The following is a 22,735-nucleotide window of genomic DNA, read 5'->3' on the forward strand; positions in this document are numbered from 1 at the left end:
CTGTTGACTCCAAAAATACAGCTCATGCCAAAAAATTTAGCAAGTTTGATGCAGATTTGTGTCTGTGTGTGTGTGAACACAGCTTAAGATGTGAAAAATCCCAAGGCTGGTGAAATCTTATGATTGCACTGAATGTCTCCATGACACAATGACAAAACACACCAATCATGTCCTCTCAAAATACAAAAAACAAAGCCAAAACATAGGACGCCAAGCTGAAATATCAACATGTCCATCTAACAGCTGTGGTTGTTTACCACTGTGCATGTATGTGTATCTTTTATGTGTGTGTGTGTGGGTGTGTGTGTGTGTGTGTTCACTCTAAAGGGAACCAAAACCAAAGGGAGCCCACTGATGGGGAATTAGTGTCCCATGAAGCCCACAGATGTTGGTTAAACACCACAATGAGACAGAAAAGATGGACCCAAAACTGTCAGATTGTCGTGTGGACGTTGTAATCTGTCTGACCAGTGGTGAGCATCAAATAGACAAATGTGGATCTAAATCTTAGAATCCATGTCAGTCTGTCTGTAGCTCTATCAGAAATAAACTAAACAACAGGAGGACTGTAAGCCCTACACAAACTCCACACAGGGAGATAGCTGGCATGCTAGCAATCATGAAAGTCCTGGAGAAAAGTTTATTGAGATGCAGCGTAATCCAAGGTAAAAGGGTCACAAGCTGACATTAATTTACTTGAGTATGTTTTGTACAATTGTTTTAATTCCAGATGGTTTTATTTTGAAGAACTGAATTCATGTTAAAAGTTGTTCAATTGCACCCATGCTTTTGAAGCTAATTACATCTTTGAATGAGTGGAAGTCCTCATAAAAGCTCTATTATAGAGTTTTTTTTCTTCCAGAAAATTAATTATTCAACTATTTAACCGTAGGAAGCTGTGTCACGTTGAGATAGCACAAACAGCAGAACGTACAGTAGTCCAGCCTTCAGGCTAACTCTGCTGAGGCCACTGCCTCTCCCATCGCGTCAACATGTGACGTGCCCTCATTTTCAACACCATTAACCAGAGGGGGATGTGGGAGAAAAAGGGAGAGGGGTTGAAACATGATGCAGTAGACTGAGTGTTTGACTCAGCATTTTGTCGGGACATTCATCTGAGGACTTTAAATGGTGTGTGTCATTGCCTAACTGTATGTACAGGTGAGAGTTACTGAATGTTGTAGTTCCTCACTGTACTCTGATGGCCAGTGATGCAGCGCAGACTGTCACATTTATTTATGTAAAGTTTCAGTATAAAGAATCACTTCATTATAGACACGACACAAAATTATTAATTACTGAACTTCTATTTTCACTTTTAGTTTTTCCTGAACAGCCACTGATACAAAACAATGTAAGTTATCAGAGATGAAACATGTGTCCATTACACTCCTTAAAAAAAACTTTCCTGAACTTTAGGGAGTTAAGACAATGACAAGTTGTTGTAAGACTGATGTTCCAAACACCATAAGAAGAAATGTGTACTTAAAATCAGTCACAAGTTATCTCATGTTCCAGACAACAGCTAAGAAATGTACATCACACTGCAAAAATGGACGAGGAGCCATGTATAAAGCTCGACAGTACACCCACATATAAAAGTAAGAATGGAGTATTATTTATCTACTCACAATATAGCACAATGATCTTCAGGAAACTGTTTTATCATGTGACTTAAGGCCACAGTGTGAAATAATGTAAAATCTAATATATTGCCATCAACTTCATTCTAGATATTGCTGTTCTTGAGTCTTCTTCAAGTCTGCTTCATTCACAGTAAACAGCAAAGATTAAAAACACAGACAACTGTCAAACAAGCATTTGTTTGTTCTTTTAGGGAAGAAACTTAAACAGATTTCAAATTATGTCCCATTTATTTTTGGATTAACTGTATAGGTGCACTGATAGAGTACTTTTTATAATAATATAATGGGATTTCAGCAGCACTGGCTCTAGCACCAGTATCAGTTAACTCCAAACCACACTCATGCCTATACTCACAAGTACTTTGTGACTTTTCTCCTTCACCTAAGTGTCACTGTGACTCTGTCAAAGATACAGTACAATAAATATATTCAACTATCTACTGTCTTCCATCCCGACTCGCTCCTCAAATCTGTGTGAAGCACGCACACACACACACACACACACACACACACACACACACACACACACACACACACACACACACACACACACACACACACACACACACACACACACACATACATACTGTATTTGTGCACACTCAGATACATACGGTGCCATACTTTTTAACAGGTTTTGTCGCTCTCTCTACAGTATGGTAATTTTCCCCCGTTCAGTTTCTGGCACCTCTCCAGTGTAATCACTGAGGGGAAATCACCTCTTGAAACACTTGTGAGTGTTTGGCCCTTTATTCCTATTGCATGAAATGAGCATGCTGCTTTGTTAACAGAGAAATAAAACAACATGCCTTCAGTGGAGGCTGTCTAAAACAGTCCACAGATGGGAGCTAATGCAAGAACCAGGAGAATAAAACTCGAAAACATGGGACCTGTACCTGATCTGAGAGTTATATTTTCAGATTAAGGCACCAGGTATTCTACTGAGAGGGGATATTTTACAAACATTCCTATTCCCAGCTTGTCAATTAAAGCAGCGGGGTCCTTGGATTCAAAATATGATGATCTAGTGACAACCATTGTCTCAGTTTTGCACAAAAAAGCATCATTAGCTGCATTTTCCCCAAAACAAATATTGATGTCTAAAGTTTTACATTTATTACTTTTGAACATACAACGTGACTTGGTTGGGTTTATGACACCTGATCTCATTAAAACATTACAGCAATTAGCCAAATAACAGTGAACCTCATTTATCAACATATTCTTAAGGGAAGTCTCTGTCGATCCATGAACCTGTACTGAAACCTCAGCATTCTCTGCATCTGTGTTCTGAAACTGATGAATGCCATATCCTTAAGTTTGAAGCCCATGCCAATGCCTCTCCTATGCCCGTATAAGGGCATCAGACTGCAGTGTCGTGTGCACACGCAGGAATCCCACAGGATTGAACGGGGAAGTAGAAACACATTGGGAATGAACTTGCTGAGAAAATAAATACTCGAGTAGTTCTGAAATGGAAGTGAAACACTGACGGGCTGATTTATTATATGCCAGAAGGAGATATTAAATAAATACTACAAACAGATACATTTGATGATATCGCTTGATCAGAGAAGGTTGTCATTACAATCTCTACACTGAAAAGGACACGCACCAGATTAAGTGAAATAAAAATTTCCTGGGACAGAAGAGATATGCTGACAATAACTCAATTTCTTTTATGAGAATGAATATGATTTGCTGGTACATATATTTTAAAAGCTGCAGCTATAGTATAGTATATATTATCATTCACAACCCAAGTTCCAAAAATTGAGAGGCTGTGTAAAATGTTAATCAAAATAGATATTGATATTTTAAAAAACATTTTATTTCCATAAAAGGTTAAAAATATAAATGAAATTGGAAATGAAAAAAATGTATCTAATCATGTCTGTTTTTTTAATACGTAGGTGCCAAATGAAGGGAAACTAAACATCTGTTCAGTATTCAAGTGTGTGCAAGAGTGCTCTTAACTCTTCTTAGATTTTGTTCTAAGCTAAAGACAAATCCTAGATAAGAAAACTTTGGTAAGTGCCAGAAACTTCTTTAAAACTGTGTAAGTGGGTTTAAAGAACAAATTTCTTCATATGGACAGTTGGTGAATGAGACCTAGTGTTCAGAAATGATGCTAGCAGGGCACCTAGAGCGTCATACTTGAAGCCTTGAGCCAATGACTAAGCTGCCATTGTGGACAACTTCGGAGTGAGAACTGGAAGCAGGAACAGCAGAGCCATTCTACTGGATGTCGTGTGGATGATCCTCAGCAAATTACTTCCTTTCAACTCTATTCATTCAAGGTGTTTCTTGTGTGCCATGTGACAACTGTAAACCTAATATTACTCTATATTTACACTCCTTTTTGTTTAGTTTTTATTTACCTGTCCTTGGTTTGGAGCTGGAAAACAAGCATTCGGTTGGTTTAAGATTAGGCAAGAGCGATAAGTAAGACCAAAGCAAAAGGCTGAAAGATAGGAAAATGGTCAAAAGAGCTCAGGTCAGGTATCCCTGACACACTAGATAAAATAACTAGAAGTTACAGTGAAGTTAATGACTTTTTTGGGGGACTGTTTCCAGGTGAAGACTTGTTTTTCTTATGAGAAATGTTTTCATGCTGTCGGTAACCTGATACTCTCGCTAACGAGACAGAAATGTTCACACTAATAGGACAAACAAATATGTAATGACTGAAGGATAAATTGAGAATAATAAATAAACAGATGATATTTTTGCACTTATTGTGATATGAAGGATGCAAAAGTTGCTTTCCATACCGTATTGAAATCAGCAATTTGAATCATTGCTTGCACCTGCTTTGTGTTAAGTTACCTGTCACTTTATCAAATCATAGTGAATGAGATCTCCATCACTCTGGATAACGAAGTCATTGTATTTTCCTGCGTCATCCCATTGATTGACTGATATACTGTAGGTCATACTCATAAGTAGGTCATCACTTCCCTCTATTTGCTTGACTTTCTTTTTCTTCTGCGGTGATGTTGCTGTGGCACTCACAAGTTTGATGGTATTCCAATTAGACTGTGACAGTCAACCAATACACTCGACCCGTCACACAGGCAATCCTAAAAGCTGTTGGAGCGGCATCAACATCACACCTGAATAAGAAGCTTCCCCTGGTGAGACTGAAATACCACAAGACACACGTGTCACTGGCACCGGGGCGAGTGGGTGTAATCATACTGCAATGAAGGAAGAACTGAAGCCATGTCAGCTGCACTCACAACAAGCAGGATAACATCCTCCTCCAGCAGTAACCTGAAAGAAACCCAATGCAGAGGCTGCCTCTCTGGGAAGATAACACTTTCAAAGCCACACCTTTTACAATAAAAAAAAGATAGGTGGAAGGTTTTTAACTAGACAAGGATGTAGAATAGCGTTTTTCTAAGATAGCTAATCAAGCTCCTCCAAGCATCTGAAACTGTTCTCCTTATTCGCATAGGAGACATTTTCCTCTCATGTCAAGTTAGGAATGGGAAGCTTATACATTCTGTCATGAAAAGGATAAAGCCCTACTAAGCTACTGCTTTGCTCCAGGTTTGTAATTCATAAAAGTTAGCAAAAAAAAAAAACTAAAAATAAGTCGGCTAGCTAGCAGTAATTTCAACTAGGTTATAACATGCTAATGTCATGTGCTAGCATGTTATCAAAAAAGACAAATGGGTGAACAGAGTGAGTTGTTTGGGAGTGGACAAAAGGGTCAGATGGATAAACATGTCCATCTGATAAAAATGTGTATATGTATATGGTTATTGTACTATATAGTGTATAGTAAATACTATATCTTAAAGATCAGGTGTGCTAAAATAATTATTCTCCATGTCTACTGCAAATCAATAACACAGTGTTTAGAGCACTGAATAGTGGAGCTCTACAGATACTCCCACTGCTGGTGACAAAGCTGCCTGAAAACTAGCACAGCACCATCCAGATGTTTCCCCTCCAGAGTCAGGGGTACAGTAAATATTGAGGCGGATCTACAGTGAATGTTTTAATTATGGCAGTGGTGCCCTTGATAAGACGCCGCATTCCCCAGTGGTGCTTTGTCACCATTGTTGGCACGTGTCCATCAAGGTGACATGCATCAATGTCAGTTAAAGTATTCTTTAAAGTAGGAATCTGGGTCGGCAAGAGAAACTGACACAACTTTCAGAGGAATCGCAGTGGCCTTGAGAAAGCAGGTTTAATGTTGAAGTAATGAAATGTGTGAATTACATTCCTAAAGTAAGGCATTAAATAAAGAAATAGCCAATATTAATAGTAATCACATGGAAACTGTATGCGCTTCAGTTGCCACAAGTGTATAAAGTGAAAGCTCATATTTATTAGTAAAACTTAAACAGATGTCCCTTTAAATGAGAGGATTTATTTCTTTGAAGAACGATAAATAAATGCCCAAATGTTGGGCTCCAGAAATAGCTCCTTCTCCATAACTGGTTGTGAAGCATCTGAGAGATTGGGGATATAAATCCTAAAACCTTGTATTATTAAAAACTGCATTCTTAAATTCCCTCAAAACTAATGTGAGGCTTTAGCCGTCTGAGTTAGCCAAATCAAACTAGTATAAATCTTAAAATACAAAGTCTACTTAATACAAATTTTCCTCCTCCTTGTGAAATGTGCCGGGAAAGACAGCAAATGGATGAATTTGAGTAGTGGAAAAAAGGTTATATGCAGCAACAAAACAACAACTAAAATAATTATGGATTAGTTTTACACTGATGAAACATTATACTGGGAAGGCCTGAACTGAAACATTGATTTTTGATTGACTAATTATGAATTGTATCTAAGCCAGAATAGACATGGGGACTTCATGTAGTGACTTCTCTCAGTGCATTAAGACATGGGAGTAAAAGTTGACAAATTAGGAGATAAAAAAAACTACAAGCACTGAAGAAGTTAAGTTCAGATCAGTCAAACTCCTCCTTGCATAACTCTTGAGATTCTCAAGTTGAATGAAGAAAAAGGGCAACAAGAGTACCAGAGAATGGAATTTCACCGGATAAACCTGAACCATGACCCACATGTCTTTTCCCCACTATCATTCTTTCATAATCTTAATGTCGTAATGACACCAAACCAAAACAACAAAGTAGATACGCTGATATGCTTTCATTGTTTGACAAACAACAGATTAATCAAGGTGTGAGTGAATTCAAAACGTTCTTCTTTCCTCATGCTTCAGCATCCAGTATGTAGTTCAGCTTCAGCTTCTTTCACTTTCTTCAAGGTCCATCAGCTGAGCAAGGTTGTGAATAAAAGAGAGAGCTACCGCTTAACAGTCAAAACCAAAAAAGAATCTCCAGACTGTCTCCTTTCAGAGCAGAGTGAATCAGGCAACTGCAGCCAAGTCAGAAGGAAGGCAGAGAAACAAAAAGCAGACAGTGAACAGGGGAATGTGTGCTTGTGCCAGGTAAAGTAAACTCTACAGGGAGAATGGCCAGATCAGACTCCTTCACAGAGCTGTGGACAGGGCTGAGTTGATGCAATCATAATGTTGTATCAGGCTGAAACAGATAATTTCTTCCTGGATAGGCCAAGTTAACTAACTCTACAATATAAAGCCATTTGTTGTAGCCAGCTACATGTTTCAGATGGATCTTTATTTAATCATATAATAAAGTATACATTGGGTTAAGCTATCATACATATTTCTTTTAGATGATATTAAACTGGATTGTTGCAACCATCATAACAGAATTTTTTTAAACACTAGCCAGTAACAGTTTGAGATTTTAAATGCTGCCATTTTAGACGGGAAAAGCATTGTCATAGAGAAAAGACGTTGGTGAGTGAAGAAATTTATAGCAGAATGCTGAATGGCGAAATGGACATAAGGGAAAACGCTGACATTTCTTGACAGCAGCCACTCTGATTAAGCTGCCTGCAGTGTCTGCAGACATTGACTATCTATCTTTTTAATCAGCCTCGTGAACGCAGGCATTCGCCAATGCTGATTATTTTCACAATGCCATCAATTAACCCGATTAATCAGCCAACAGATGAATCTTTATACTTCTATTTTATCAACCAATCCATTAATTGAGAAAATTATTGACAGATTATCAAAAATTGCAATAATCATCTGTTGCAATCCAATTACAGAAAACTGAAGTTTGAATTGACAGTTTGAAATGTTTAAGTTGTTTAAACACAAGCAGTCTTTAAGGTGCCTAAATGGGCAAAAATTGGGAAACATGTTGGAAACTTAAATCTTAAAGAACCAGATTCCCAAAGAATAATCTACAACTGTTACAGATCTTACATTCAAAGCTGATTTCAGACAAATTTCAGAGGGTTTTAAACTGTATTGAAGTTCGTCATCGAACATGTTATTTGTATCTTTGAGATTTTCTACTGCCGCCCCGATACAGAAAGAAAATGGAGGTTCGCTTCTATTCAGAATAACCTGCCAAAATCACTGCCAATGGTTTTCGTCTGGGGATGGAAAGTATTTTCAAAAGCTGTTCACGATGATTATCCCAAGTAATGGAGACATCAATTGTATTCTTTTTTAGCACCACAAACAAAGTTTCACTCACTCCCATTGTAGTGGAGGCAGGAGTCTGAAACAGACATCTCAAACCTCAACAAGGACAGACAAAAATTTGCATGAGTAGACACAACCTGAGGTAAGAAAGAGAAACTGTGTGTGTGTTTGTGTGTTTGTGTGCGTGTGTGTGTGTGTGTGTGTGTGTGTGTGTGTGTGTGTGGTTTGAGAAAGCTGACCCTTTAATATCCCTGCAATTATGGCCATTCACCTCTCCTTCATGGAAAACAGAAATCATATTACACTTCCTGACAAACACGTTTACCCCTCTGCAGTGTCAGGCGAGGACCTGATCCCTCCAAACAGGTTCAGGATGATAAAGTATCTTTTCCTTTGAGCCGTCACTTGATTCGTGAAGCCTCCTTCAACATGCTGGGTCAGTGTGTCAAGGGCTGCCGTGACATTCATGATCTGTACGCCTTGAGAAACTGGATTCTAAATGTTGATCATTAAGGGATTAAAATATTGTTGACAAAGCATGAATACCATTTAGATTTTTCCTGTCAGCATTGAAAGAGGAGACACCCAGAAATTTTCAGTTACGTCACCACCATGTATGCAACTTTCAAATTAACAATACAATTCCAGGACTTGGATTGTATGCAAATATCTGCAGATTAGTAGCGTGTATTCAAATATTAACAGCTTGGAGCAAAAGATCACAAGTAGAGCAAAGTGTGAAACTTTTAGTATTCACTTCCATGTTCATTATGTAAACTGTACTGTCTGCATGACATATTCAACAAAAATCACACACATGCTGAATCAAGAGGCAATTTAAATAGATAAAGCTATTTATGTTATATTACATCTTTGGGTTAATAATCAAACATGTCTAAACAAACAGAGTAAATGAATGCATTAAGGAAAATTAACCATGATAAAAGCAATACAAAAAATAATAACTATAACAATATCTAACAAGTTCAAAGAATCAAAGGGTCCAATGGTCAATAAGAAAAAAAAAATGTTTTCCTACTTATTACCCTGTCGTATGTACATTTTTGATTTGAAATGAAGTGGTCAAGTTATTCTTTTTTTTTATAATAGGCAAATAATGCTAATAATAGGTCCTGCTTAAAGATGCACCAGCTTTGAAAAAACAGGGCAGATACCCATACTGATACTGATGTTTTAAATACCAACGTAGGAGATGGAAAGATATATTGCATTCTTTCTTTGTAGTTATACATGCCTGTATTTCAGATTAACTTTGAGATTTAATCAATTGAAATGGTTGCGATGTGTCTCTTCTTTAAAATACTGTGTCTTACAAACTACATGTTGCTGATCTTTCTCAGAGACAATGTACTACTCCAACTCTGCCCACATTTTCTTTCACGTTTGACCATGAAATCAAATTAGAGTTTATCCGACAGGTGTTTCTTTTTATCCAATAAAAACCTTTTTCTCTGAATCAGTTAGGTGAACTAACTTTCCAGCATCAAATTGATGGGACATAATAGATCAACATCACTTCCTGACTTCAGTGCATGGCACATTACTTGCTGATGGGCCAGTGTCTTTCAACAGGGTAAATATTGGTCCATGTCGATGTGTAAGTTAAAGATAACAATGCAATGCCAAGGCTGGGGTTTGATCATATAGTCACATACTTACAGCATGTCTGAAAAAAGATGCCTTTTCAGAAATTGCATCTGATAAAAGCCCCTAAAACAAAGTCAACTATAAAACTTCTAGTGTTCATTATTTAAAGCATTATGTAACTGTATGTCAGAGCAATGTAATATATAAATATATATATAATAGAAAACTGTTTGTTGTGCTTCACATGCTATTGAATCAAGAGGCAATTTAAAACAAAGCCAATTTAGATAAAGCTTTCTAGTGATTTATTTAAGTTCATAATTAAAAATTCTCTCTTAAAAACAACATGGACTTTGGGCAGTGAAGCAAACCAGCAAATTAGGGGGGAAAAAAATCTACCACCTACATGTATCTATGGAGGCTGATATAATCAAATGTTGTACCTAAAAAGAACCCAGAGAAGAAGATTCAATACTTTTACTTTCATCTTGGGCCTTTGGATTAAGCATCACATTATCAACAAAGGTATGATTATTTTTAAGGCTCAATTGGGGGCAGCATTTTTCTAGTCATGGTTCCTTCTGATGTGTCTGAAAGTGTGTGCTGAAAGTATCTCTGGATGTGTGCTGTAGCCATGTGCGGCCATGTTTGTGTGTTTGCAAGTGAATAAAAGTGTTATGTAAAAGCACCCTGAATAACCCCCCTTTCTCCAACACACACTCACACCCTTCACTATATTTGAGCCAAGTATGCATGACCTACTTTGGGAACCTTTCAAGCTGAACAATTAACATTTTTTGAAGCGTCTTCCTTTATGGCATCCTCCTTTCCATGGAGGAACTGACAAGACAAACACTGGGTTTTAAACGTAAGCACTTTGGCATGAACACTCGGGCAAACTCTAATTAAACATGAATGATAAAGACATGCCTTGTTTGCTCAGTCAAGTATATCAGGATACAAGGGGAAGACAATAATTTGCTGAGATAGAGAGAGAGAGACGAGATGGCTCCTCTCTACATCATCTCTGCAACCAAAGAATAAAATATAGATCTCATTGACTTTTTATAGCTCTGAATGAATAATGTCCAAACGATGAATTAGACATCTGCCTGCATTTAGCTCAACAAACACTTCTTTTTAATTTATGACAAGAATGATGTAGGCTCTTACGACTACTTAATCTCTGTAATTTGTGACTTAATACATGCATCATTCTTTGTAGTCACTTTGTATTACTGGTACCAGCATGTTGCTTTATTATCTCAGATGATGGTGCATCTCCTCCTTACAAAATCCACCAACAAAGCAATGACTCAAGCCATTTTTTAGACCACTTGTGGGAGATCTTTGAGACTACTTTCATGCTAGGTAAACATAGCTCTGGGTGTACAAAAGCCTGCCATTCAGCGACAGTATTTCACGCAGCAGCATGCTATAAAAACCAGGGCATTCATCACTGAACAGAAGCGTGCACTCTGCTTTGTTGCAGCTCGGGTATTCAGTTTCCGCCTCCTTCTATGCCGTTTTTTTAATGACCTCAACAACAGAAGGGAAAGTCAGCGGTAGGTAGTAGCGAGTAGATCTGCAGCTACAGCACCGGCCTGGTGGAAATCTGGCCCTCTGTCACCAGACTGCGCTTCAGGAAGAAAGTTCAAATGAGGACAAGACAAGCATTCAAATCCCAGAAGCCCCGGCCAGCAGTAACCACACTTTTTATTGGGGTGTCAAGTCCGGCCTAGAATGTGTGCTGTTGTTGTTGTTGTTGGCGGACGCTGTGTAGTGTGTATGTGTATGGCTCTGCGTGGGAGGAGTAGAGTGGAGACTTTAAATGTCTTTTTTTTCTTCCGATCATTGTGCCACACAGTATCATCTTGGTTCCTTTAAAAAGATCACATCCACTGCAGGCATTTACTCCCACACTGTAGTAGCACAAGGTAAAAAAACATCCATTCATAAAGCTGGGAAAGAAAGCTGGCTCTCACTTTGCCCTCATGGCTAAACCTGTTATGATAACACTGTTGGATATTTAGATGAAATGTCTCTTTTTGGTAAACTGCAAGAAAAAATTTCATACTGACAAGACATCAAAATTTGCTGAAGTTTTACTGTAGCTCCAGCAGTAGTGAAAAAATAAATATGACATTTGACAGAGAGTTTGTGGTATTTAACAGAGCTGCAAAAGTAAAACCAAAATCACCCTTAAAACCAAAATGATGAAAGTGGTGAGATTTTCCTCGAATCACTTAAGCAGTAACCTTTACTTTTCAGCATAAATAGATTTTTTTGGTCATTGGGACAAACAGTAAACACATCACTGTCATATTATCACCTCATTAAGTTATTGTGGTGACCTTGTTAGCTAAAATTGCCTTTTTTTTAATACTTTTAGCTCTTTTTGAGCCTCCACCACCTCCCGAGGTAAATATCTAGATTTCTGGCTGCCAAATACTACATTTTTTTCGCTGTGTAATAACTAGTTTTGTCTGTCTGCCCTTTTACAGGTATTGTAGTGGGGTTTTATTGACCAAATGCTGATAGAGTCTCCTGCTTCGTCTGGGAATGAGGATAATAAAGTTTGTATTTATTCGAAAACAAAAAGTAAGCACAGAGATACTGCACGATGCAGCACAACATACTACTATAAGCAAACTAGTTTTTAAATATGGTGAATTTATTTCCACGTTATTACATTTTCTGGTTGATAATTCATATTGTCGGTAATCCTTTCAGCCACATTCTGTTCTCTCTAACTAGTCATTTGTAAATAATTACCTTGTTATGTAATATCTGTGTCATCCCGGACAACATGTGACATGCATATTTGAGTTTAACCATCCTCTATGACTCCTTTTATCAGTCATCTTAGGTTGTGGAAATGACTCATTGCTATTGACTAATTTGAATTCATGCCAAATCTGGCAACCCTTCATTAAAAATGAGTCTGCCATTGTCCACTCACTGAGACAAGATTCCTGTCATTGATTCTGTGACCAAATTGAGGATGTGGATGGTGTAATCTAATAACAATTTGTTGGACAGCTAAACCAAGACAGAACTAGATACATTGCATCCTAGCACAGGACTATTAAATTTGGTTAGCAGTGTCAAATCAAGATCAACCACTTGTATCGTTTCTGCACAATCACAACAAAATGAAGCAATTTACCCCTTAACCAAAAATGAAATAAACTCTGCTCCATCAAAGTCCTTTCCCGTTATAGCATCAGGTTTTCACCTTGCAGAAGAGGGCTAAAGCACCTCACAGGGAGCTTTATCTACCCCTGGCATTCATTTTTTAAGGATGAATTCTGATATTTTAAGAAGAGCAGACAGCAGAAATTCACCATCTCTTACTAATACTGCCTCAGCACTCTGCTCTGCAAAGCCTCCAATCCACCCACACCAACCAGTGACTGGCTGCCCAGAAGATAGAAAAGAGCTGGATCCTTGAGGGATCTTTGTATTAATATTTTGTTTTCCATTCAGGTGTTTTACTCATTTTTTATTTTTTCCAGCAGACGTTAATCTTCTTTATTTCTGACATGCATACAGAACTATTTCTAAGAAAAGGTAACGGTTTGAGAAAGTACAGTTTTTCAGGTGCTTCAGATATGTCCTTAAGCAAAAGAAATTCCATCATGCTAAAAATGTACTTTCAATGCTCCAGACAGGGTCACACTCGTATTTAAAAAACTGATTCACAGTTTTGAATGCTGAGTATAGCGCTGACTGTCTTTATTCATGTTGTAAGTACATGGCTAATGTCTGCTCAAGGGAACAAGCCAATTTTAATCTCTAAATGTTGGACCAGACTGCTGCACTGAAAGGCGAGTTCTAACTGCCTACGAGCTCTGCACACAGACTAATCTAAAATTTGAGCTATATTTCATACCATGAAATTTACATTGACTATTCATTAGAGATTTCATTATTTTACTACAACAATATGGTTCCTTCTTCGTATTCACTTAAACAGTCCTTTCTCCTCTGATTCAATGGCATGTCCTGCCAAATCCTGTAAGTCATATAACATTTTAAATACATTTAAATCAATTGGCCCAAATTTAACGTGTTTGTGTCATGCAATTACACCGTTAAGAATCTAAATATTTAGAGAACATCATGCACTTCTCTGTAAATGTAAATATTTAATTATTCTTGGCTGAGATCAACTTTACCCAGAATCCTTTAGTGGACTGTCAATTCTCTTTCAGTGTTTTTAATCACAATGAAAAGCATGACCTCTTTCACCCAATGTCCTCTCAAACCAGCACACACTCTGGATTAAACAAAAAACGCCTTTTGAAACATGCATTGACATATGAGGAAAATTAAATACATATATTCTTTTGAAAAGTGGTAACACTCCTGCAGATGGAGTTGAAGGATTGTACTCTTTACTGAGCACATGACGACTTTAACCCTCAACTGGTTGAACCCAATTAATTCATTTAGTGTGGAAAGGTCTTAACCTCCACGCTGCATTATTTTTAATCAATGTACTTGCTAGTAGTCACATACATTCAGTATCAGCAGACAGATTTAATTCATTTGTCAAACATTGAAATAGTCGCCAACATAATAACAGATATGTATTGCTTAAGGTGAATGATTATTTAATAAACTTGTGTAAAATGATTCATAATTAACGTCACATCTGCTCTTGACATTATCTTCAAGTTCTTAACACTCGATAGAGGGAGAGAAAGAAACGTTCTCATGTTTTTCAAAACCTACCATACATTTAAATTACTGAATGAAAGGAATTACATGAAAATACTGAAGCTTAAAGAGAAACCACAAACCAGCTACTTATCACTGTGCCTGCCGGAGATACATTTTTGTGCTCAGTTCATATTCTTCCTATAATGCAAACTGATTTTTCAAATATGCACATTGAAATGCACAGGAATAAAACCCTTGCATGCCACATAAGACATCTGCTGTATACACAGCTGACCCCTTCCCACTACAATTTCCCGACACCTTCACCTGTATTATCCTTTTTTACAACCCAAACACAAGCAGCTGCCTGCCTCATAGTCAGGAACCCATAATGCACTGGGAGCCCCTGTGCATGCCTGGTGTTGGGCTTTAATTGGATATTAGTATCCAGCAGTGTCTGAATTAATCAAATCATTTCCATCCATTAATTTAGTGGAGGAACATACAATTAAAGCCTTATTAGTGTGCTCTCAGGAGTATGCCTTTTCATCCCTCTGCAGAACATTGAGAGTTGGCCAGAGTCCAGTGCAAAGCATTCTGCCCGCTCGAATCTGGAGCTTCCTCATGATGGGCACTCTGTGGATCTGCAGAAACTGGCTGCAGGGAAAAAGGTCAGACTATGTAGTGAGGTGCCATTTCTCCTGAAACTAAGGGAAAGGCAACATTTTTAATGAGAGCTTATCTAAATGAAAAAAAATGCACGGTTGGTTTCTATTTTGAGCCTGTACCATTTGTCAGATTATGCAATTATTAGGTCAGGGGGCTGACAAGTTTTAGAGTAATTCTATTTGGTTTAACATTACTGTGAAAACCAGCAGGAAAATGCCCTAAATAGGGTGAAAAGAGATTTTGAGATTTAGGAAAACATAATCCAGAGCACTAATGTAGGTCATTTTATTACAAATTCCATATATTTTTGCACAAAAAATATTGATTTAATTGTAAAAGCCAATAAAAAATCTTTTCAAACGTCTTCAAAAGAATAAATTATTTTCTTGTGATAAAAGAAAATAAGTAAAAATCTCTGAGCATCAAAAACTCTAATCAAGTATAATCTTCCGTTCTGGCCATCGAGTTTATCTAAGTATTAAGTTTAAATCAAACATCACATAAATACAACAATAAGAGTTAGGATGACTAATTTTTCTCCCTCCTCCTCTCCTGCTCATCTGAGTTAAAACGTTTTTGCACAAAGTAATCCAGACTGCTCAGATGAGCAGCCATTTTTAATTAAAACCATTTACAGAGGAAACCAAAGTGAGAAAAAAAAGAGCCGAGGGATTTTACACTCTGTCATCCAAGGCTTCAGCGGATCAAAGAGTTTTAGTTGTGCTTTTTAATGGTTACGTAACATTTTTTGCCTATGAAATATTGGGCCTGGGTGCAGTGTCGACGGTCCAAAGCTCGACAGTGCCACAGATTTCTTGCAGCGCACTTTCAGATTTCAGGCGGGGTACAATATGCCTGTGTTTATTTCTAAGTATAACTGTCAATCAATACGATACAACTGGCGTAAGAGAACACTGGAAGTAGGCAGCAACCTCTTTAAAAAAATAGGATTCTTGCTTTCTTTCAAAGACTACTACACCTGTGTATAAATGTGCAAGTGTATTAATTGTATGTTTATACACTGTATGTATATGTGTGTTTGTGTTTGTCTGCCTCCCTGCCTGCCTGGCTGGCTGCCATGTGGCCCACCTCTTACTGTCATCCTGTCTGACATTAGGGCTAAGCTGGATCTCATTAGGACCAAGGTGGCAGTGATCCCGTCAACATCGCTTTGGCTCCTGCCATATGGGTCGCCTCCAAGGTAACGGGCTGTATCAGTCTCCTCAAGCCTTGTTATAGCACACACGCGCACACAGACACACAGACGGAATTACCTACTCTCTAGATGAGTGCATCTTTTATGTACAAAGCTGACTAAACACGTCAAACAGGGGAGATATAAAAAATACTGATGATAAGATGATGAAGTCAGGCCTAAGGGAAAGATGAATAAATACATATGCAAACACACTGAATTTGCTTACTACAGGAGTTTTCAATTTAAAATTCAAAAACATGACAATGACAACGGATCTATTTTAAGTTTTTGAGGAAAATTAGTAAATCAAGGAATAAGGTAGACTTAATCAACACACATGAAAAATCACACCTGTCACCTTGCATTTTTAAACTACCATTCATGAATTCACATTAAATGGTCTAGGTAAATATGCAGCAACTTTTTTTACTGCCTGTAATATTTTTCCTGCAATCTAGAAATGTATAAAACAACTAAATATGTCCAAGCAATCAGAGAGATTTTGAAAGTTTTTTTGTACAAATCCAATCCAGGAAAACTTCTCATCTAATAAATCTCAATTTTGGGATTCTGTAGAACATCACTGCCCAAAGTCAGTCTGAAATTGTCATGCTCGAGTCACAGAGAAACGCAAGGGAGAAACGTAAATCAACATCCCTGCTGCGGCAGCCAAATGCTGCTCTTCTCTCACAGCCGTGTGAGTAAACAGGAAGTCATTAATGACTTTTTTTAGTACTTCTTTGGAGCAGCATTAATAAAACTTTGAATTTATGACATCCCAAGCTTTAAAAAAAATGATGGAAGTGTACTTTAAAGGCACACCAAGAGACAGTAAATGCTGTTGAAATACAGAAAAATCATATCACACCCAAACAGCACCACAAGTGTTTCTCTTAATTTACTGTGAATAAGCTGTGTACCTCTCTCTGTTTGGTGATTATAAATACTTCTGTATTTTCAACAATGTTACAAGTGTTTCAGGGTCTAAATTATGGCTTAAATATGTACTGTTAATAATCCTGTTGCAGATAATTTACTTCCCTCAACTCCACATGCAACTAGGACATCAGAATACAGTGGAAGCCAAACAACAGTGTCAAAGCTGCACTTTGCCAGATTGGCCGCTCTTATAGATTTTTTTCCTCCTGTGCATGTTTGTTCAGTCTCAGCCCCCGCCCTCACAAAAGCAACTGTTTATTTCATCAGTTTGGCAACAAAAGCATGTGATCAATCATTCATAATTTATGATACTGCCTATGGCTCAGGGCCCATAAAAACAGATATTTGCATTACACAAGGTCTTCTCCAGACCTCCCGATAACAGACCAATAAATTTTGTTGTTGTACATACACACATGACTGTGATAAGAGAGAAACTTTGCCTCTGTGTTACAGTAAAGCCCTGGGCAGTGCTAGCAGAGATGATGTTGTGATCACATGCTACTTCAACAATGACCTGGACCCCGTCCTTTAATTCCTGTTCCCTCGGCCTGCATCCCGCTGCCTTTCCCAAGCCCTGCTGTTGTTTTTATTTTCGTACTATTCAAAGCAAACGCCCTAAATCCCCAGTGAAATATGAGTCTCACTGTAACAAACCGACCCCTCCATGTATCTGATCTCCTTGATAGAAAAGCTATTATGCAGGTAGAGTGAGAAAAAGAAACGTTATTGAGGAAAAATAAAATCTGCTTGTCTTTGTAAAGCCAGAGTTAAATGTTTCACTTAGAATACATAAGTTTCAAAGCCAGAGATCTGACAGAGAAACACAGGAATGCACTCTGACTTTAGAGAAATCTTAACTCAGCTTACCTTGACATGCCGTCTGTGATGCAGTTCTGACCCGGGTATCCTTCACCTCTGCCTGACAGTGACCCCTGTGACATGCCCGGCCGAGTTTTCCACGACTCCATCAATGCCGTTACGGGCGAAATAAGATTCAACAAAGCGTTGGACTGGTCCCTCACATCATGCCGTGTGAAAGCCATTGTTCCTTGAGCTCCAATCTGGTAATGGAATGAATGTCCGCCGGAATTAACTCCAACAATGGCCGATGTGGGCATGCTGTTGTTCTCTTGGTAATAGCTGCCATCAGTGGACTCCTGCTTAACCCCTTTGGACAGGACACTGTTAGAGAACACTTCTGGCTCATAGGTCCCATTCATGGAGGAGACAGGGGGGCCTAAGATACCAGAAAGACTGTACTCATCAATGTTATTCCTCAGGGACAAGTAGGTGGTCTCGGATGCAGGAAAGAGACCAAGAGATGGTGACGGTTCGCCATATGGTTGTTGATTCATACAACCACCTTCGTTGGTATTGGGTTCACTCTTAATCTGTGTGATAAAAGGTGTGCTACTCGCATTACATTTGGAGCTGCCCAAACACATGCTCCTGTAGTCAGTTCCCGGCTCATTCTTAATGTACTTAACCATGCCCATCTGGTCTAAGCCCACGTTGAACACCTCCCCGTCTACCATCTCTACTTTAGGGAATTCAAAGTGCTTGAAGTCTGTTTCCCTGGTCAGACCTGTTGCTTCAGGACTGTTGATGTCATTCTGCACCAAACCAAGCCCGCCAGCAGGACTGGACACAGGAAACCCCGCAGCACAGGGGTTCTGTGGGCTGCTGACCGCCATTGTGCCCCCTGTAGCCGGACTGGCAATGGACGGCCTCACTGGATTGCAATTGTTTGCAGTACTGGTGCAGCCACCACCTGTTGGACTCGAGACGGATGACCTGATGTTGCAGGTGGTGCTGCAGGACGGAGGTGATCGAACACTGCTCATGCTCTGAGGACTGGACATGGGCGACCTCATGACGTTAAGTGGGCTGGTAAGAGGTGGCGAGCCCACTGTGCTGGACTCTACAGGGCTACATGTGGCTGAATTCCTGCGCTTGATGTTGGCCAGAGTTGCAGCACAAGACGTCTGGCTGACAGGACTATTGACGGATGAGCACACTGGTCCAAAGCACGAAGGAGGGCTGGTGGTTGACGACACCATATTGTTACCAGGGCTGGAGATAGAGCTGGAGGTCTGGGGGCTGCAGGACAGAGATGAGGCCAGCATTGAAGAGGTCCCAGTGGGGCAGTCTCTGGGCGTGGTGCTTGGCTGCGGGAAACCAAATGGCTTTAACTTGGGGCTCTTTGTGGAACCACATTGGGCCTCATCTAGAGGCCGTCCACATGCTGGATACATCTTCCCAGGGCTGGTGCTGCCCCCGTGCTGGCTAAAGGCAAAGTCCGCCTCCCTGGCAGCATTCATATACAGGCCCATTGACTCAGCCACAGTCTTGGAAAGCTCCTTGGAGTCCATTTCCTGCTTATGACCATGGAGGGAGTTGTTGAAGTGTGGGAGAACAAATGGCTGGTTCTGGCTGAGCCGGAGCATTGGCTGCTCCTGCTTCTTTGTGTTGTTGTCTTTGCAGTCGGTGGCCGGGCTTCCAGCAGGGCAGCTCACATTAACTATGTCCATCAGGATATCGCTGCTGGTCAGACCTGAATCCTCTGTGCTGCAGCAGTGCTCCATGCTGCCAGGGACCTGCGACCATTTGTTCTCTGTGTTGCTTCCATCAAAGAAACTTTGGTATCTTTTAGTCTCCATTGCTGGCTCATTGATTCACCTGCATTTTAAGGAAAAGAGATAAAAAGATTTTAATAAGAAAAGGTCACAGTGCTGTCTATTTTGTTTATGGTCAGCCGCACACAAGGGATTGGTTAAATAATACTGGTTCAGTGGCAGGTTATTTAAGGATATTTAACTTCTGGCAAAGATAACAGATCTTATGTGACACTAAATTATGTATCAGGGAATATGCAAATTCCTGTTTGGCTTTGAAATGTACCAAAGCATGTAGTTCTATTCAGTGAGAAAAATGGCCTCTAAAAGATGCAGAGAAGCTGTATCAAATTACACCCATTTCACCAAGTTTGATAGCGTAATGACCTACTTATACAGAGTGCCAAATCAAACACATAAACTATGCTGTGTTAACAATATGTTTAATCTGGAAAAAGTCCAAAGCAAGTCTGTACAGTATTTCCTCCCTTAGTTCCACAGAGAGAGCTCCTTATCACTGCACTGTATGAGATGTACAGTCTGATAACTTGAAGAAAACTGCACTGCAAGGGTTAACCTATCTACGTGACGTCGCCTGGGTTTAAATTCCCACCTCTGCTGTGCTTCTATTGGACAGCTCAGCCCGAAATCCACCAGCTTTGTGAGGCCATTTACGGATTGGTCAGAAAACTGTCACTCAATAGTTATTGCTCCGACAGCCACAACAGAGCTGCGACACAACTTGAAATGTTGCTTTAACTGCCAGAGCGTCCGTGTCATGTGCAAAAGCAATACAATTACTTTTATTAATTTAAAAATTTGACCGAAGTGGTTTGCAATGTCACGGTATTGTAGTAGTTCATGTTCCTTCAATAATGCATTTCGCACACTGCGGTGCACTCTCAGCTCTGGAGCATTAAATATATCTGAGTTTAAGTTATTCAGGTTGCATGCAAATTATGTGCATGTCCATAAACATTCAACTTAAACATATCATACATTTCACAATGTTACTTCCAGCCCATTCCCTCTGCCGTGATTGCCCTGCCTCTGAACACCATGCAACTCTCTCCATTTTGCGTTTGCGCAGAATAAATTCTAAATGACGGTTTTTGCTGTGTTGCTACTGTTGAAGTTGTTTTTGCAAAGTAAAAGTCCTTATTTTCGCCGCTCTTTGAATTGCAAGCTGTAGAGAGTGCAGAAGGAAGAGGATATCAATTATTTAAGTCACATATCAGGAAGAATTTCACAGCCCGATCCACTTATCTGTACTTCTTGACAGGTGTGTGGAGAGATTTTTTAAAACAGCCCTCTTGTCATTTTCATCAAACTATTGTTGCTGTTTCTGTCCACAGAAAAAGTACATAAAGTTAATGTCGACTTTTGACACGGGGCTAACGGTCCCGATTTGAAGTTATTTTATTTCCCTCCCACAGCAAATAGACCAAATGGATGCGAGCTCGTGTGCAGTTCTATCCGAGTGAAGTGTTTAGAGTTTCATTCTCATCCCAGAGCCAGCGCGACAAATTAAAATGTACAGTCAAACAGCGAGCTCCGTCCTCTCCTTACCTTAATTACGACATTCAGAGTTGTCAGGTGGCCGTGTTGCTGGGCAGCGAAATAATCCAGAGGGCAAAAAAAGACACGCAAAGCAAAGTCAATAAATATCAACAAATGTGTTCCGTCTACTCTTCCCAATACATAGTTTTCAGTTTGACAGCTAGACACAGTGCAGAACTGCGTATTAATCCTCCTCAGCGAGCCGCCGCTCCTGACAGGACGAACCACAGCGACGGGTCGGACGACAACCGCAGATCATCTCACATTATGGCCGCAATTTTGCAGATTACCGATTCAGGGCCCCGGATAAAAAGAGTATTAAAAACAAACGAAGGAGTCGGTAGGACTTGAAGTCAGCGCGACGTCATTCTGTGCACATGGACCCTCCTACTGCAACGAGTGCAACACAAACTCCGAGGAGGGGGAGGAGGAGGAGGGGAGGTAGAAGGGGGGGGGGGGAGAGGGGAGGGGCTCAGCGCAGGTAGACAGAGCCGCCTGGAAATAGGGCACCGTGCTCAGTGCGGTGTGTGTGAACTAAACTCTCAGGATGGCTGCGCGAGGCTGTTACTTTCATTAGATTTGAATATTTCCTTTAAGTTTTTTCTCGCCACAATTTCTTTTCGAGTCAAACCATCTGTCCTCTCTCCTTTATCATGGTTTTATTCCTTCATTCATCTTTTCTCACCCCTGAAAAGGTTTGCTAAGGAGCGCGTGCATAGACGTGAAGAGACGGGGAAGAAGCTTCCCCAGCTTCTTTTTACATTTAACATGGATCTTTAAAAACCTTTTAAATACTGACTGAAGCGTCCCTGTGCTTTAAATCAGATGTCCAGTTCATACTATAAGGGCTGCCTCCACTAGGTGGAGCAATATTTCTATTGCTGGCATTGAGTGGTCAAGATGTCACCTCATTCACTACACCAAACTACGATTAAAGTCTTTATTCCATACCTCAGATGAAGTTAGGCTAATAAGTTTAAACTGCTGTTGTTTCTCCTCAATAATGAATGGGATAACAACAAAAGTTGGCAGACTTGTAAAATAATGAGGAACAAAGCTATATAAATGATATGCTCAGGGACTGTGAAGGTATACAGTATCATTGTTGTTGCTTTTTCAATTAAATCAGAAGATATCTTCTGTTGTAAGCTTAGGAAGCCATTTAAAGATCCCTCGTTGCATCATAGATAAATTATTGTGTGATCTAATAGCCACTAATGATAAAAGACAGCCCCAAAATCATGACCAGTCAAAGTAATTTACATAATGTGTGATTGGGGTTATGCATGTGTTATATGTGACACCACAACAACTTTAA

At 39.4% G+C, this 22,735-nt stretch overlaps 1 protein-coding gene across 1 annotated transcript in view; it reads right to left on the reverse strand.

Annotated features, from left to right (window-relative positions):
- Positions 1 to 21,806, reverse strand: part of nr3c2 (nuclear receptor subfamily 3, group C, member 2) — an 88,814-nt gene extending 67,008 nt beyond the window's left edge. The window contains 2 exon segments of the mRNA XM_034688766.1: positions 18,110 to 19,921; positions 21,427 to 21,806. Coding sequence (XP_034544657.1) covers positions 18,110 to 19,902 — 1,793 coding nt within the window. The 5' untranslated portion in view covers positions 19,903 to 19,921; positions 21,427 to 21,806.
- Between the last annotated feature and the right edge of the window lie 929 nt (positions 21,807 to 22,735).

Source organism: Notolabrus celidotus, chromosome 7, assembly GCF_009762535.1.
Source record: "Notolabrus celidotus isolate fNotCel1 chromosome 7, fNotCel1.pri, whole genome shotgun sequence".
Lineage (NCBI taxonomy): Eukaryota > Metazoa > Chordata > Actinopteri > Labriformes > Labridae > Notolabrus > Notolabrus celidotus.